This window comes from Musca vetustissima, unplaced genomic scaffold, assembly GCF_032173495.1.
Source record: "Musca vetustissima isolate MV318-11 ecotype Yass unplaced genomic scaffold, APGP_CSIRO_Mvet_v1 utg27337, whole genome shotgun sequence".
Classification (NCBI taxonomy): Eukaryota; Metazoa; Arthropoda; class Insecta; order Diptera; family Muscidae; genus Musca; species Musca vetustissima.
This window is the reverse complement of record NW_026880262.1, coordinates 255531-275459: the sequence shown is the minus strand read 5'-3', so window position 1 is coordinate 275459 and position 19929 is coordinate 255531. Positions and strand designations below refer to the sequence as shown.

Below are 19929 nucleotides of genomic sequence, written 5' to 3'. Positions count from 1 at the left end.
AGCCGTTACTCCAGCAACATTGTAGTGAAATTTTCCAAACATATCACGAGATTCATAAGATAACGACGACAGCGGCGGCAGTAAACTCAACCAATTTAGGCAAATTTCTAAATTACCTATGAACGAAAAATAGTGGAAACCCTAAAATACTTCCCCGAACAATAGCGAGGGATACGTTTTGCAATAAAAATGTTGTCTTTAGCAGGATCCGCAACAACAGCCGCTGAATTCCCACTAAATAAACGAGGTCACCGAAACCAATCAAGAAGAAAAACACTATTAAGGCCATCGCTAACAGCCGCCCCACCACCACCACCATCACTTTCAGCAATATCGCCACCACCTCAACAAACACCAGCAGCAATAGCAACAGAGACTTTAACAACTGCAACATCGTTGCCGCCGCTATTGCCATTCGCATTAAACATGGATTCGCGTAAAGACAACATTAGTGCAACAGCAGCAGCAACAACAATTTCAAAGTCTTCTTCATTGTCGCGTAATCCCGCATTAATCCATCATAAGACGATGGTGTCCAAGCCAACACCACCACCAACAACAATAAGAACATCCATTGGCCATCGTAGCAGCATAACATGCTCTGCATTTAGACGACTGCATTCGATGTTATTGATTTCATTGCTGGCCTTAATCCTGTCCTGCTGCTGTTTAACCACAGCTGCGGCCTTTCAATTGGATGGCTCGCAGAATTCATTTGCCCAATTCCGCAAATGGTATGTCGGCTTAAATGGTTCCCTTGAACTGGAATTTAAAACGGAGCAACCCAACGGTTTGGTCTTGTACACGGATGACGGCGGCACCTATGATTTCTTCGAATTGAAGCTGGTCGAAGGTGCGTTACGATTGCGTTATAATTTAGGTGGTGGTGCACAGATAATAACCGTTGGTCGAGATTTACATGACGGACATTGGCATAAGGTTCAGGTAAGAATGATAAGAAAACAATATTTTTCGAAAATAATTGAAAATTCTCCGGAATCACTTTTAATTTGAGTTTATCTATTTGATTGATTGGGCAAACAAATGTCTATTGAATATACAGATATACAGTGGTGGTCACGTAATTAAAACATTTACAGTGGTAACCATTTTTTGCTTAGCCTACGATTCTTTTGAAGTATTTTTGAAATTTTTTTTTAATTCAGAACACTTAGATATACTTACTTAAGAGATTTAGTGTGAAAATAGAAAATTATTGCATGCAATTCTTTCACAAATAAGGGTTTTTTATGAAAAAACATCGACTTTGAGGTGGCCACATAATTAAAACATTGTGTAATTTTTTACTTTACTGCATTTTTTGGACATATTTAAAAAAACTCTTTAAATTAGTTAAATTATGTAAACTAAGCACCGATAACATTATTTACAAATATTTTTTTTTTGAAAAAATCTATCAAAACTGCCAAAAATGTGTACAGCACACCAAACATTCAGAAAATCACCCTTATTATAGAATATAAAGGTCCGAATGCACCAGAAATGGCTAGAATTAGTAGAAAAAATAAAATGTATTACATCAAATCGATAGTTCGAGTAGTACAGAATATATTTTATCAAAAAATGTATTAGTCACAACTCCCAATACTGCTACCCTGTTAACATATGAAAATTTGAGTTTCAAATCTATCTAACTCCCACAAAGAATTCGTTTAGTAATATTATGCGGACGGACTATCCGAGTTGAGCCAAACATTGCACAACATAATATTTTTACCAAGCCTGCATATTGTTGAAAGGTGGGACTTATCTCTTAGCCGCATTCTTTTTGGTACTTCCCCGCAAATGGTCTAAATTCTGAAAATCCAATATTAAGCGAATGTAATGTCCGATTTGACACAAACACGTCGTAATATTTTTAACTATCCCAGATCAAGTGTGAATCGGTAAATCCAATATTAAGCGAGTGAAATATATGGTTTGACTCTAACTCTGCACATAGCCGTATTTTACCAAATCTAAATCAAGTTCGGTTTATTTCATCGACATTTTCATTTAAAAATCGATATTTTAAATATCTTTGAACTTCCACTTAATGCCTAATGCTCTCATATAAAATAAGGCTATTTATATTGTCGAATCATTAGTGCAAAATTTATGAAAATCGGTTAAGTTGTCACCGAGTTATTTGCATTTGAATTGAACGATGTTCCGAAATATACTTATTTATTACCTGAAAATGAAGAATGAAGAAAACTGTTAATGTGGCAACTATGTCAAATATACTGGGAAAAGAAAAAGTTTTCAGAAGTTATACGTTTAGAGAGCTTGGCTTATTGATACCGTGAACTTTGGTAAACACTATTGAACGCGATTGGTCTGTCGACAACTCCGACTTACAGTATTTTACTACTTATCTTTTCTCTAGCGTAGTCTCGTCCTTTCATTAGTTGGGAATCTGTCATTTGTACTTTTTTTGTTTCGTCTTGAAACGAATTCATGATCTCATTTGACATAGCGTAATGTTATTAAAATCTATTCGTCGCCAGCTCTGAACCTATGGACTGGACCCAAACTTATGTGTTTATTCCGAATTTGAATAATTTTATAAATAAACCCCTGAAGTATTCTTAAAAAAATGTGACATGGAAATATACATAATTTTAATAATAAATTATGTTTTTTAATACAGGAATTTATTTTTTTGGTATGGGAAAGGGTTTTAGATAAACTATAAAATAAATAGATTATTGTCGAATCTGGGACGGAGAACGGTTATACACAAATTTGTGTTTCCTAAATTCGACAAACAGGTACATTTAACTCAGACATTCTTTATATTTTTAACGAATATAATTTTCCTAACTTTGGACATGAAATCTGTTCTGTAATTTTTTGTACACGTTCTGATTTCATTAATGGGTATCCGCTATTCCTATTCATTTTAGATTTTCTGCTCCAAAATATTATCTAAATATGTTATTTCAATGTTTCGTATATCGATGCTTACCCAATTTAAAATGTGTTAATTCCTCCATTCAACCACCAACAAAACCATATCTTGCTGCTTCCATTTAAAAATAAAGAAATTACAATATTTATGAAAAAATTAAATAATTCCAACACATACTTGGGATATATACACCAACACACACATGCACACATTTGTATGTGTATATATCAAAGGAATCTAAATTGAAAAACAATTCCCAATCAGTGCTGAATGTGGTTCGCCTTGACCATTTTACGATGAGATACGGCATATGTTTGACATCCTTTTGGCCCGATGTCAAAAGATTGTCATTGATTTCAATTCTTGGTTTTAGATTGTTGTACCGTATTGTTCAAGATGAAGATGATGATGATGACGACGACGATGAGAACGACTACGACGATAATTACGCTGTTGATGATATGATGGCTGCTCCAGGCTATGGATTTAGTAAAAATAAACATTGTTGACATTTTGCCATTATGTGGGTGGGTGGGGTGACGGTGGTGGTTTCTTTGTGAGCGGCAACGACGACAGCAGCCACAAATAAATATAGTCAAGTTGCATCGTTTGATCTGTCATTAGGAACGATTCAAAGTGCAATTTTGGGTATCACCAACATCGACGTCGTCATCCTCCTTCTCCTTCTCCTCATCATCATCATCATCACCTCCAGTAATCGCAGAAGCCAAAGTATTTGCATTGAGGTTCCGGGCTATGTATTCTGTGACAATAAGTATTGTTGATATTTTTCTTCCAGTGGCGGTTGTGGTGTGTTTGTGTGTGTCTGGGTATGCGCGCTTAGTGAATACTGAAAGTGCCACATAATTGCCATGACATTAGCAATAGAATTCCACATAATGTTTACCTGATTTAGCTTTATGAGATTTGCTCTTGTATCTATTCATAAGCGGGGATGTTTGTATGTTTTGCCTTTGTTGTGGTTCCTCTTCCTTCCGTTCCGTATTTCTTTTTCGTCTTTGATTCAGAGAAGATTAAAATGTAATATAAAAATAACCTTAACCTTTGGAACTAGGGATTATTTTGTTTAATGTCCTTAAGCTTTTCCGAAAAGGTACCACTAGCACAAAAATAAAGTAAATATATACATACACACACAGTGTGTATATATGTATAGGCACGTGTTTGTTTGTGTGTGTTTGTATCCAACAATGTTGTTGACAATGGTATTTAGTCATATCCTTGTACAGTTGGAAGATGTTAGAAGAATGGATTTTGAACATCTGAAGGACACTCCTTTGCTGTTCGGTTAGCTCGTAAATTTCTATTTAAAAGTTGCGTGTGTTGAATTTTTAAACATTGCTCGACATTAAAATGTGAATATTCGAATTGTCCATCTGCAGTGTGAATATTTGATTTGGAAGTAATCCATATGATATGTGTGTACATATATGTGAAGTTTATTTTAAAAACTTCATATTTTGTTCGAGAATAATAAAAAAGATTTGATCAATATATTTATTATGGTTGCATAGGTCAATTAAATATACATTTTTTTATGCCACAGCAGTTATGAACATTTTCTATAATAATGCCATAAAATGAGATAATAGGTTTCGTAAAATAACTTTATTAGTGCTTTGGAGATAATGTTTCAAAGGTCTATGTAGTTTTATATAGCAGGTATGCTTAGCCATATACGCGACCGTAACTGAGCATCCATGATTAAACACTCATTCTCTCTTTTCTCCTTTTCGTCAGTTGTTTTTAGAGATGAATTCTCAGTTACTCTCAGTTTTGTGATCCCCACCAATGCTATATAGCCAATAGAGCGATATTGGCCGAAGTGTAACATTACTTGGTATTGTAGATGTGACTCGTATTTCGCGGTTTAATTTTTTTTTTTTTGAAAGAATTCCTTTGGCTAATATATTAAAACTCCACGAGGGAACAATATGTGAAGTTTTAAGTTTTAAGCATGGTGAATTTTTTGTGGGTGACCCTATATTTCATGAAGTTGAATTTGTATTTTTGTATACGGTCCTCGAGTTCTTGTATGCATTTTGCTGATATGATCCTCAATGACAAGAAATCTGTATTTTCATGTTTTCATCATCCTTTTACATTTTTATTCGATCTTTGCTCACAAAACTTGGTATCTATGTACTCTAATAAAATTCTTATACCTATTTCTAAGGAAACACACTCGAAAATAGATTTCAAAATATGCCATTCATAATTAATAATGTTGCATTACGATCGTTGGGTTCATTAATAACAACATGCGTTCATTAATAGTCATGTTACTTCCGACATTTTCCCTAAATTACTTAAAAGACGGCCAAAAATAAACAGAAATCAAGACACAGACACACAAATATTTTACAATCCCTATTAAATTTTTAAATTAACTATTAAATACGAATCCTATTCTATTTCCCTTTTGCAGGTCATACGCAATGATGAACAGACCTCCTTGATTGTCGATGGCGTTTCACAGAGCCGCACCACCAAGGGCAAGGAATTTCAATTTGGTAAATTCGCAACTAACTCCGATGTCTATGTCGGCGGTATGCCGAACTGGTATAGCACTAAGTTGGCCCTACTGGCCCTACCCAGCGTTATATTCGAACCACGATTCCGTGGCTCAATTAGGAATCTTGTCTATGCGGATCAACCCGGTGGTCAGACACGGCGACAAGAAATGAAACAGCCACGCGACATCAAGTGCGGCGACGGCCCGTGTGATCACAGCGAAATGCCCAAAGAAAAAGTGACGCGCAATTTGCGTGGCAGCAATGTTACCGATGCCTGCGAACGTCACGATCCATGCCAGCACGGTGGCATTTGCATATCAACCGATTCTGGCCCCATCTGCGAGTGCAGAAATCTAGAATACGATGGACAATATTGTGAAAAAGAAAAGGCCCCATCAGAGGCGACTTTTCGCGGTACACAGTTCCTTTCATATGATCTCGGCCAAACGGGTGCTGAACCTATTGTCAGTGCCCAGGATGCCATAACATTATATTTTCGTACCAGACAACCAAATGGATTACTATTTTATACGGGTAAGTGGTACTTGCAAACATATACATTACTACACAAATAAATGTACACGCAAAGGTATTTGGGGGTAGTGTCAGAGTTCAGCAGCTAATACCCGAAATGCCGAACTGAAAGCAAAAGGTCAATTGTAATGATACTAATAAGTAATGACTAATAAACATTTTGTGTTTTGTTTCGTTGTTTTCTATTTTTGTTGTTGGGGTATTTTAATTGCTTCATTGCTCGATAACTGACGAAAAGGACACGGCACTGATTACTTAAATTTGGCTTTGCGTGACGGCGGTGTTTCTCTAACCATGGGCCTGGCCAATGGCAAGCAAGAAATGCACATAAAACCATCCAAAATACGCTTCGATGATCATCAATGGCACAAGGTGACGGTCCATCGGCGCATACAGGAAATTTCATCGATTACCAGTTTTTGTCGGGTAAGGAATAGCGAGTCATTTAAAATGTAATTCGATACCTTAATGAAAAATACATAACCTCATATTGTCAGCTTGTAACTGTTGTCGACGATGTCTATACGGATCATTCTCACATAGCTGGGAAATTTACCATGCTCTCATCATCGCGTGTTTATGTTGGAGGTGCTGTCAATCCACGAGCATTATTGGGCGCCAGAGTTCATAATAATTTTGTGGGATGTTTGAGAAAGGTAAGTTTGTAAGGTTATACCCTTAATATTAAATATATTTAAAAATACTTAAATATTACACAGCTAAGGCAATAAATATTGTCCTATGTTTTATCGAAATAATGAACATGTCATTACATACAATATATATTAGCCACTCATCCCACGTATCGGTTAAAATCGTATAAAATGTATTTCTTTGTGACCAATGACAATTTTGATCTGCGAAGAACATTCGAAAAGAATAATTCTGAAAATATATAACCTACTCAATTTCAGGTCGAATTCTCTGCGGATACATTATTGCTGAATTTAATTGATTTGGCCAAAAGTGGATCGAAACTTATACAAGTAGCTGGTAATGTTGAATATCAGTGTCCTGTGGGTGATCCTCAAGATCCAGTAACCTTTACGACACGGGAATCTCACTTGGTATGTTTGGCGGTGACTGTATTTAAAGAAGCCTCGCATTTTATATATATTTGTTATTATTCTCAGGTTTTACCACCGTGGGAGACTGGCAAACAAAGTGCAATTTCGTTTAAATTTCGCACCAAAGAACCAAATGGTTTGATAATACTGGCCACCGGATCGAAGCAGCCAAGATCGAAAAATGTAAAATTTAAAATCGAAATTTTAAAAGGAATCATAATAATAATGAACACAATAACTTTTCTTCTTCCATAGCCTGTTCTCTTTGCCATCGAACTGCTAAATGGCCACATTTACATTCACCTGGATTTGGGTTCGGGAGCTGTCAAGGTTCGCGGCTCTCGCCGCCGAGTAGATGATGGCGATTGGCATGATTTCACTTTGAGACGCAATGGTCGTGATGCTAAAGTTAGTGTCGACGGGGTCTGGAATGATTTCCGTACACCGGGCGAGGGCACTATTTTGGAATTGGATGGCCATATGTATGTGGGCGGTACCGGTCCCGCTTATAACAATGCCAATTGGCCGCCAACTATTTGGACGGCAACATTGCGTCAAGGTTTTGTCGGTTGTCTGCGCGATTTGGTATTGAGTACGAAACAGATTGATATAGCGGCATATGCCAGATTACAGGATTCGGGTAAATTGGAACAAGTTGAAAATCTAGAGATCATTTAAGTACTAATTTGAATTTTTAGCTTCTGTAAAGCCATCCTGTCATGTGCAAGCAAATGTTTGTGCAGGTAATCCCTGTCTGAATGGTGGAACATGCGTCGAAGGTTGGAATCGTCCCATCTGTGATTGTACATCGACCTTGTATTATGGACCAACGTGTGGACGGGAATCAGCTACTTTGGTATTCAATGGTACCCAGCACATGACCGTGTGGCTGGGTAATGGCCAGGGTACCAAAACACAAACGGAAGAGTTATTACTACGCTTTAAGACAAGTCGGCCTACTGGCCTTTTACTTATGACCAGTGCTGAGTCAAATTCACCAGATCGTCTCGAGATAGCTTTGGTAGCGGGACGTATACGTGCCAGTGTAAGACTCAGTGATCGTGAAAAGGTAAGTTGGGGAAAGAGTGAGCTCTATTAATAAATGTCGGATGCGATTTTTGGATTGTGTGTAACTATTTTCTTCTCATTTTGTTGCAGAACCTATTGGCCGGCCAATCTGTATTAAATGACAACAACTGGCACACCATACGTTTCTCGAGGCGTGCCTCAAATCTGCGTCTGCAAGTTGACGGGGCTCCCCCTGTCAGGGGTATGTTATGTATGTATCACCAGCACTTTAATTGCCCTACTACGTGTCGTGCCGTGTCGTTTTTTTAAATCTAAATTTTTTTCATATCAAAATCCAAAAAATTAACAATCCAAACCAGAAAGAGAAAGCTCCTTCTCAACAAAACAAAACACCATTTGCGCATCCCAATCAAAAAATCAAAATTAACAACTAGCTAGGGTTACTGCTTGCGCCTTTTCTTTTCGTACAACGTATCCACCATCCATGTAAATATCAGGATTCCTTTTTGTTAACCAAAAAAACAAATCTCAATCTCAATATGCAGTTTACCGTTGTGTTTCCTCCCGCCACCAAGTGGTGGGCGGGACTTTTGTGGAAGTCCTTCGTGTTGTTATTTTCATTGTGGACATTATTAACTAAATACTACTTTCGTGTACATAAATATATATCTTTGATTTTGTAAAATAATTTACAACAGCAGCAACAACAACAACAAAACAACACCTTAAACCAAAAGAAACTTTAATTTGACGTCTTTGTTAGTTTTTGCCAGAAAGTAAAGTAAATGTTCCCACATAAAAATATTTAAATATATTTTGTTGGTTCAAAGCCAACAAAAACAACAACATTTTTTGATTATTAAAATATTACTATTATTATTAATGTGCGGTCATAATACATTCGTTTTTGTTTGGATATTATTTTTGTCTATATATTTAAATATTGGTATGTATATATATATATATATAAATGTATAGTATGAGCATTTACACTGTTCGACATTATTCAGTCAGTCATTTATTAGGCGAATTTGAAATAGTTTCCAATATTCTGTAGTTTAAATATGAGTAATTGTACGACTATTGCAGTAAGTAAATTAAGAATCCTTTGGATTATTTGGGCATTTCCAATTTCTGAGAACTTTTTCATTGATCGATAAATAGCTAAACAGGATGCATTTCTCTCATATAGGTTAGACAATGATGACAATGCAATGTACAACGAGTTATCAGTGAAATTAATTATATAATAGGGTTGTACCTGATGACAATGCAAAATTCATAATTTTTCTCCCATAGACCAAAAATACAATATTTTTCACTTGCACAAAGCAGTTGCCCTGTGTAATTCCATTTCAAGGACATTGTGGAGACACATTCGAAAGCATGCAAATCACAACACCTAACACCTGTACAAGTGTTGTATTCGATTCTCCCTGCCTCTCACCTTCATTCCCAAATTATTTCTTGCCATCGTCCTGTTGATTTATGTGGCAGTTTGCCACTGGCACGCACAGACTGCAAGTTAGGTGCGTTCTAATAAGTCATAAATTTTCTACATCTGCACTGAGCAGCTACAGCGAGCACTGAGAACGACAACAAAAACAAGAACACGAAAATAAAAATGAACCTCAACAACAACAATAGCAATAACATCTATATTAAACAAGTTTTACTGGCACAAATGCAAAATATGAAAATAGTTCCACATTAAAAATATTGCAAAATGGGCATCTAACACGAAATGTGTGCTGCCAGCTGTAATTGAATCTGGTCACACTTATGTCCTCCAGAATTTTTGACAGAAATTAGAAAAAGTGGAGAGAAAGAAAAAAAAACAACAATCTCACAACTTGCATTAACATTCATAAATTAGAATTATATTTCTTGCAAGGAGGTCAACTGATGCATTTGCAATTAGCATATTTTTGTAATTAACTTTTCTGTGAAATATTATGACAGTTGTGTTTTTTTTTGCTTAAAACTTTCAATATTTATTGCAAAAGATTATTATATGATCGCCATTAAAAAAAAAATTCCATAAATATTTTACTTTTTCAAAAATATTGCTGATAAATAAGGAAATTAATTATATGAAGATATGTCTAAGTCTAGTACCAAATATGATGTCTAAATAGTAAATGTTACAAATAATATGGGATGTACATAAACATACGTATGTATCCTGTCTACCAGTCGGTAATGTGTTATTAAGTCCTAATTTACATTAGGCAATTTAAAATTTCTCAAATCTGTACTTTGTAGGTAGGGGAGATAAGGGGAGTGGCAACCCTTCATTTGTCAGTTTGTGGGCGAGAGAGGCCACAACAAATTTCATAATTTATTTTTGGTATAAGGAACGTCGCCAATTCTATCTGTTTCTCATTATCGTGGACGCAAACTTTACCAATTTTTGTAATATATTTTTGTGACTGATGAACATATTTAGAGTTTTTTTAATCTCCACAACTATGCGATAGAAACAATCCAAATAAAAATTTGGAATTAGCGGGTGGAAAATCCTAACTTAGTGTAAGCTTTGAAGGGCGAGAAATTGTGCCAAGCATTACAAGGATTGCTATGTCCTTGTATTTCATTATGATATATTAAATAACTAATAAAATGAAGAACAGTGTAAATGTATATATATACATATAAACAAAAAATATATACAAATTTCTTTAATTTTATTTGTAAATGTAAAATTTTCAGTTTTGAGGTATTTTTATTTTCTTAATATTTATAATAATTTATAACATATTCTTTTTTTGTACAAATGATTATTTTCTTTTTTGAAAACAAATCAATTCAACTTCTCTCTCATTGTCCCAAAGTAGTTTTGTGGAAAGCATTGTTAACAAAAACAATAAAACAAATTACAAAATATACTCCCCCGCTCAACATGTATAAAACATTTCGATTTTAAGCTCAACAAGAACAACAGTAACAACAAATTTACAGACAAAGAAAAACTACTACCACTACTCATATACAATTTGAAAGTTATCCAACATCTAAATGTGTGTTGCGCATTGACATTTGAATATTTCCATAATTCAAAGATGTACAAACATGGCCTCTTTTTTCCTGTTAATTTTTTGCGTTACTCTGATGTTTTTTGAATTTGTGATTTTTTATGTTTTCAGTCTTGTTTTATCACTTGTTTCCCAAATAATTGTATATCCTTGGTAGGACATCAAAATCAATTCCAACAATCCAATCCACTGACATGACGTACTATTCGTGAATGTTTTGTCATGTTACCACCACACTATTACCATTTCCATTCCTTGGTTCTTCCATGGCGTTTTTGTAAAATCGAAAAATCCTTAACATTTTACCATTTCTGTCGGCCATTGACTTGATGCTAATCGTGTGGCTCCCCCTCTCCATTTATTGCTGTCTGTTGCTAGCAAACTAAAAATGCATCTCCTGCCCCTCCCCTCTCTTAAACATGTTCCCCGATAAAAGGCATTGAAATTTGAAATTACATTCATACATATGTATTTATTTATTTTTTGTATTCTTATTGACAACAACAACAACAAGTTTTGTACAAATTCTTCTTCTAAACATGTTTTGTTTGATTTCCATTTCAATAATCTATTTGTTTGTACGTTCGTTCGTTTGTTTGTTTCTGAAATTTGTTGTATGGTTTCGATTTTTTCCATTATATTTTTAACTTACAACTCCTCGTAATTTGTACCAATCCTCCAAGAAACAAAAACAAAAAAAAGAACCTCTTGATGTTGTGCTCCATTTTCTTACATTTGATTTGCTATCGAATTTGACAAAATATTGAAACAAAACAATTACACGATGATTTTATGTTTTACTCTATACGATCTTGTTTTTTTTCTTTCTTCCACTCGAAACAAGTGCGGAGTGACATGTTTTCTGTATTGTTTGAAACAAGTTTTTCTTATGTACATTTAAAAAAATATTTCATTTTTTGTTTGATGAAACAACAAAAATTTTAAAACAAAATTCTTAGTTTCGTATTGAAAAGACAACAACAGCTTATTTTGTTGCCATCTAGTAGCATAAAAAACAAACGAAAAAAAACCTTCATTCAGTTTGCATAACTTGTTAACAGCTTTAAAGTAGGTTTGAGATAAACAGCAACAACATCATTTGAACATTACTCATACTCCCAAGCCAAATTACAAACACTCAAACTCGCAGAGAAATTGTATTTGTATTGTATCCATCTATCCTCATGTGCAAACAACACGATTTCAAAGAGTAGAGTAAAGAAGTATGTGAGACAAACATGTTTCATTATGGACAACAACAGAACAATCATAATTGACTTTTGTGGCTCCCGAACTCAGGGAAATCCGTTTGTGGAGTGTTTGCCAACAATAGCTATAATTACAAAAAACATTTGCACACTCATATATAAGATAAAAAAATATTCTTGGCCAATCGACTGGCCGTCAAACGTTTAGGGTGCTTTAAACATATTTCTTACTAGAAAAGAAACTCAATTTTAAATAGTTCCGTTTACATTTCTAAATCGGGTTTTGAATAGTATTTCATTCGAAATAAATAGGGTCTAGTATACACCACCCCCTCTCAAAACAAAAAGTCCATATTATTCTTTGACACAGTGGAAAATTACGCAAATTGTGAAGGAATGAGTTCCATTATACAACTTTAAATATATACCACCCAAACAAAATATTGAAATTGCTTAACATTTAACAGGAAGGACCCGTAGAAATACTACAGAAACCTAGCAATTGCAATTTAAATATTGATGTGTCAAACGTATCAATGTTATTAACCCTTTGTGGCCCAATGTTGCCCACAGACAACAAAATGTTTTAGAGCTTATATTTAATATGCATCTAGTAGATATATATTATTTAGATTTTATATATACACATATCAAAATTTTGGTAATGTTATATGCTTTTCAATATAGTCAAGAGCGTAAAATTGTGTACAGTACTAATTTGTGTATACAGTCCAAATTATTTAAATCGCTTCGTATTCAAATTGTACGAATTCTGCCATCAGAATTGTTTTTGATTCTGGTATAAATGAATATAGAGAATAATTTAAAATTATTTTTCTGTCGATTTTGCATTTGGTTTTCTTGATATTGGACTTTAATTTTTCCGAAAGAATGTACTGTATCTCCCGAATGTAATTATGTAGCGATTTCAAATTTTGTGCATATCCTATTTAGTTGCATTAAATCTGTGAACAGAAATTTGTTCTAATATTGCGGAAAAACTTTCGGGGCTCAAAGGGTTAAAATTATCATTAAATCATGAAGATATCGATTCCATTGTGAAGCCACATAGAATCCATATCTTATGTATATATCAGAGAAGATATAGTAATTGCTTGTAACGCCAAAAAAAAAAAAAATGATTCCAAACGATTATATTCTACACGATTTGGCTGTTCATAAACACAAATGGCTTGGCCACATTTCAAATCAGAATTGACAGTAATTGAGGCTTTTTAAGTTCCTAATGAATGTTGAACATTTCAACAACAAATAATTAATATAGTCTCACTTTCGAGTATAGCTCCCAATACAAGGGTACCTTTTAATATGAATACGTTCAATTGAAATCCGAGTTAAACCGAAATTCGGTTACCAACACCTTCAAATAAGATAATTTTCGGAACTTAAATATTGGTTCAGGATAAATTAATTTCTTTATATATCATGGTATTTTTCAGAACAAAGAAACTTGTATTTATGATTTCAAAATATAACTAATATTGTTATTTCCACCCTTACAAATATGTTTTTGTTTAAATTCAATATAATTCAACATTGATTGGGATGTTTTCTTGAAAATATTCTCAAGCGTAATTTGTTGAACAGTGAAATCAAGAGTAATGTTTTAAATACTTTCATATTATTTAAGCTTTTTTGTTTCGTTTTTAAATGCCGTCCAAAAATGTCATAGGATATTTTAGGAAAAACAACAAAAACAACAACGATAAATTTGCTATGCATAACATTTCTATTGTCCCACTCTCCATAAGCAAGAAAAAATGTCTTCATATAAATTCATATCGATGTCAAAGATTTAAATCTAACAATTTTCAGCATTAACACCCCATTAAAACAAAGAAAGAGAACAAACAATAAGAACAAACAAAAAAAAAATAAATAAATAAAGAAACGAAAAAACTAATTTAGTCCTTTTTCAACTAGCAGCTGAGGAGAAAAAACGAAAACGAGAAAAAATCGACACGCAAGATCGGTGATATGAAATCAAAACATTTTCTTTGTTCACAGTCAGTTCACAGTCCTTGTGCCACAAAAAGAAAAACAACTGCAGAAATGTAACGTGTTGAAACATGAAATTCTTTAAATCCCGAGCTAAGGATTGTGCAACGGCGGCAACCAATTGCCAAATGCAAAAAACAAGTTAACGACTGTCGAATATGACAGGCAAAGAAAATGATTTTGAGGAAAGACCACCCAGGGCTGTATTTTGCACCAAAAACAATATTAAATAAACCATTATGTAATTTAGTTTAAATGTAGAATATGTGTAAGTGTACGTACGTATACATATGTACCCGCCTAACTAACTAACAAGCCAACCAACCAACTAACGACAGACCGACCGACCGACCGACCGACAGGACCAACTGAAATCACAGTAACAATAATGACTCGACAACACACTCACACCCAAACACACATGTACTCCGACTGCCACAGCAATTACCGTTAACATTATAACTCTTTGCCCTTATGTTAAAACATTTACCCTTACAATTACAACTGTACTTACTAAATGCTCTTGTTTTAGCTCTTAGCAGCACTTTTCATAACTACAACTACAAGAACGACAGTGACAACAACAACAACAACAACAATTGACTGACACCCTAAATTTAACACCAAATATCCAATTACGCCCTCCACAATAACGCAGATTTGTTTCTTCTTCTAATGAATTTGTAATGCTAACGCATTGTAAGCTCATGTCGGTATGTTAATTTGAATTAAAAAAATTAGGACTGCTAAATTCGAGTTGAGGTTGAAATTAAATCGGGTAGATGGTTTCCTTGATATTCGAAATATATTAAAATGTTTAAACTCCACATTGCTGACATGACATCCGAGGGCTCATATTTTACAAATTTTGAAATCTCTAAATTTAGTGGTTGAAATCTCCAATAAATTTAGAGATTTCAAAATGTGTAAAATATGGGCCCTTGTTAATATATGTCGAATATCTAGGAAAACTTCTACCTCTAGGAAAACATCTATCCACCAATAAATTTAGGAAAAATTTAATTTTTCATGGACTTATATATTTATACCCTCAGGGGTATAATTATAGGTTTCCTTTTCCTCCTATTATTCGGTATTTTGGCGGTTTTGATATTTTAGGTTTTTGTTGCGTATCAAATCTTCCTACCAAAAGTTAACCTGACATAGCTCTATATAAAAGTCCCGATCATTTTAAGGAATGCTTACTTTGGTTACATAAAAAGTGGACTTTTACATGTAAAGCCACCGATTTTTATAATAATTTAGTACAAAGAAACAAGTTTTATATTCAAAATTTCAAACTTTCCAAAAAAATTATGGGTCAAGGTATAATTTCAGTGAATTAAAAATAAGGTTGATGGTAATCTTCATATATGCATGTCGGTACAATTTAGGTTCAATAGTTTACAATACATATTTCACATAACATATTTCGCATAACTAACGCATTACCATGGGACACCATTTCGGCCCCATTTGAAATGACCTTCTTTCACAAAAATGTTACAACGGCATTACAATTCAGTTTAGCGCCATACGAGTACAAGCATATGTGGAGGGCTACTTGGACATTTACATTTTCTTGTTTGGTTCGGTTGTTTTTTTTTGTTTTGTTTTTGTTTTATTAATATTGCCACTACAACAACAACTAGTACTACAACAAATTCAAACCACGCATAATTAATATTTAAATAGAAAATGATTAAAAATGGAAAATGAACATGAAAGAACTGTTTTCCTCACGTATGGCGTTTGCATGACAGCACCACTCTTTTGCAAACAACAAAAACAACAACATTACCAACAGCCGCAAATTATAACTACAACAAAATAATAATAATAATTTATAACAACAAAAAAACAGCAACAACTACAATAATTGCATGCATGAGTCATTAAAGCTGAAAATGGAACGACAAAACAGCCTTTAAAACTCAAAAAAAAAAAAAAAAAAAAAATCGAAACTAGAACGCAATTAGATTTAAACTATTTTTGTTTTGTTGATTTCCTCTCAAATCTCAAATGGACAAAATTTAGTTGAAAACAAATCACTTTTAGTCAAAAACTAGGACTACTTAAATGCACATTCTCTTAGTTTCCGAAGTTTCTAACTACACGCACACATTCCAACATATCGAAGAACCCGCAACTCATCATACTCTTCTACACACATCAGATGTGTCCATCATCAGAGTTTTTTTTTTTTTGACAATAATCGCCAAAGTTCATTTTCCATTAAACACACAGCCACAATCACACTCACACATATACATATAAATCTAAAAAATAACATCATATCTATCTTTAAATTGAAACCTGAAGGTTGTAAGGCTGCTGGCAAGGTGAATCCATTTCAAGGGATTTTACGAGCCAAGCTATTACAACCCAAACTCTATATGAAAATCTGTATACGTTTCCCCCTCCCACTTTTCTCCAAACTGTCTCTTCTGATGCTATGGTCTGTCAAACTCGCCCTGATAGGTGTCTTTGTTAGTGTTACACATTTTCCTGCTCCTCAAATTGAAGTCCTCAAAGAAGAGGAAATTCCTACATTTGGGCCATTCGCATTCTACAGCTGTTGTTTTTCTTTTAGATTTGTTTCTTTTTTGTAAGCGCACCACCTTTTATCGTTATCATTTATTATAGCTATGTGTATATTCGTATAAACTTACTCGTGTCTCTCGTGTCGTGTGTACATGTGTATCCTGTGATTGCGTTTGCCATTTGCCATCACTCAATTTAAATCCAAGCTGATCATGATCGTTTTTATGTTGGATTACATTACATTTTCTGTTCTGCCACACTCACTCTGCTGCACTCTTAAAATATCGTTTCACAATGAGCACCACTGAAAATACACACCGATAAGAAATAATCTTTAATTAATATTATAACTTTATTTATTACACTTTTCTCTTGTACGATATTTTATTACTTTTTTTAAATTAATATTTGCAATTTTTTTAAATATTTGAGATAATGGTTTGTACAGAAGAATTGGGTTGATTGAAAATGGACCATAATATTACAATTAGAACAAAATATATTTAAAAGCAGTAAATAAGACTACAAAGGTACGACAAAAGACCTATACACTCAGTGTATTCAATACTACACAAGTGTTAAAGATAACTGGACCGATTTTGAATCAAACATAACACATTTTATTCTATTTCATCAAAATAAACGACATGAGGATCTATACCTTCTTTCATATATAGTATATTGCACATCTAACTTCGATATTTGTACAACTTCACGTAAGTACTTTTAAATTGCAAAAGGACAGTTTTTCAATTCAACGAAGATATAGAATACATTAGCCAAACTATATATAGGAGCTATAACAACATCAGAACCGAATTCACCAATGTAAAATTTTGGGTTGATCGGACATTAACATGGAATCTGAAACGATTCACACCAATTTTTATAGAGTTATGAATTACAACTTCTTATACGTATTTCGAATTTGGGTATTTCGAATACAAACAATCTCAAAACGTCGTTATGTTCGGTTGGAACGATTTTTTATGCCTTCCACCATGACCTTCACCCAGAGCTCCGATTTGCTCGATTTTACTCGCGAGTGAAAAATACTCCCGAGCGGGAGTAAGTAAAGAGTACGATTTTTTTAGGGAGTATACTCTCCACTCTTTTATTTTGTTTGGAAGTGCTCGCGAGTACTCCTTGTTGAAGAAAAAGAGTGTGAGAGAAAACGTTCGAAATAGAGTAAGAGTTCACTCTAAGAGTGAAATCGAGTGGACAAATAAATTTGGTTGTTTGGTTATTTGTGTGTGTGTGTGTGTAGTACCATTTTTTTTTTTTTTTTTGATGTTGATCTTTTGTTTGCTGTGGGGAGATAGATCATTACAAAAATGAAATGACTTACATAAAGAGAACGCAGAAAACGAGCTTGTTGATGCATGCTTTCCCAGCAGTACTGCAAACCAAACATCACAAAGCAAACAAACAATGCACACAAACAACATCAAGTAAAACAACGGTATCACAAAAAAAAAAAAAAAATTATAATAAAAGAGTACTCGGCAAGAGTGTAATCTGCTCGATTTCGAGCGTATTTCACTCCCACTCGAAAACGAGCGCAGCACCTCCGCTCTTATTTGAGTGGCAGAGAAAAATAGAGTAAACTCTATTTACTTTTTCTACTCGCAGGAGTACTCCCGCTCGAATTCGAGCGAGTTTCACTCTTTATTCGAATTCGAGCGAGCATTTCGGAGCTCTGCCTTCACCATAACGAACGTCATATATTCGATATATTCCATTCATATATGGGGTCTCTGACGAATGTTTAGATGTTTTGCAAACGAAATTAAATACTAGTAAATATTTCAACCAAATTTAAGAACACAAGACAAAATGACGTTCTCTTTGTAAACTTTTTACTCGAGAGATTTGGGAGAGTAAAAATGGTAAACAGAAATGTCAACTTCTGATTGGCTGTTGTGTAATTTTGAAATATTTACTAGATTTCCGTTTCCGAGCTTTTCGAATTATTTTGCACTCTGAGAGTGATTTTGACATCATTCCCTTTACTATTAAAAAAAACACTGGAACAGAACATATTTTCTTACTGGGAACCAAATTATCATAATTAAGATAACATAAGGGGAGTTGTTTCGTTTTGCTGACCAATTATTAAACAGTAATTAGCAGCAATTATTAAACAGTAAATTATCATATAAATAACATAGTACAATTACATTGTACCGGATTATGTTAACCCAGTGGCTTTTAATTGTCAATTCCCTTACATAGTTGTCAAATAAATCCTCATATAGAAGATTAACAAAGTTCTAATGAACATGGCATTTAAGGGAGAACAAATAAAGTTATTAATTTTTAACACTTCAGAATTACTATTCCAAATTTGAATTACAAACCATTATCACAAAATTCTTGCATATCCTTCTTCGTCCTTTTCTAATTAATATTTTTTCCAATACATTTATACTACTTTTTGATTTTTATTTTGTCATAGTTTTTCTCTTCTTTATCAGTTTCTTCTACATTAACAATGATAATAATATTTTTTTATTATTATAATTAATAATAATAACAAAGATAATTATATACATATAAATATTATGTAAACTGCACCAAAATAGTTTTATTTCCAAACTGCAAGTACCGAACGGTACACTCTTGAACTATTATTGAGATAAATTTGAATTAATCTTGATAAGAGATTTGCTTGAAATATTAATTTATATTTTTTTTTGGTCAAATAATAAATAATGAATAACGAAAATATATAGAAATTTATGTGATACCAACAATAACATATCATTACATACATATTGATATTGCTATATTATTGCTATACTAATTAATACCAAATATATATTTGTATATGTGATTGATTGACTAATTAACCTCCATTGCAAAAACATATTTAAATAATCCCCAGCTCCCCACTCCCAAATGCCTCCTCCCAATTGATTGTTAATGTGCTTATTGTAATGTGTAAATTGACAACAACAAAAAATATATAATCTGCAAACTCACCTCTTCACCCCACCCACCAAAAGAACTAAACAAAAAATCGAAATTAAATTATTAACC

General features: G+C 33.6%; 1 protein-coding gene across 1 annotated transcript in view; it reads left to right on the top strand.

Moving 5' to 3' along the window:
- The first annotated feature begins 592 nt into the window (after positions 1–592).
- LOC133325748 (neurexin 1) overlaps positions 593–19929 on the top strand; it is a 34923-nt gene continuing 15586 nt past the window's right edge. The window contains exons 1-9 of the mRNA XM_061534472.1: positions 593–945; positions 5364–5985; positions 6224–6411; positions 6483–6641; positions 6900–7052; positions 7119–7235; positions 7308–7692; positions 7751–8121; positions 8211–8331. Coding sequence (XP_061390456.1) covers positions 625–945; positions 5364–5985; positions 6224–6411; positions 6483–6641; positions 6900–7052; positions 7119–7235; positions 7308–7692; positions 7751–8121; positions 8211–8331 — 2437 coding nt within the window. The 5' untranslated portion in view covers positions 593–624. The remainder of the gene's footprint in view (positions 946–5363; positions 5986–6223; positions 6412–6482; positions 6642–6899; positions 7053–7118; positions 7236–7307; positions 7693–7750; positions 8122–8210; positions 8332–19929) is intronic.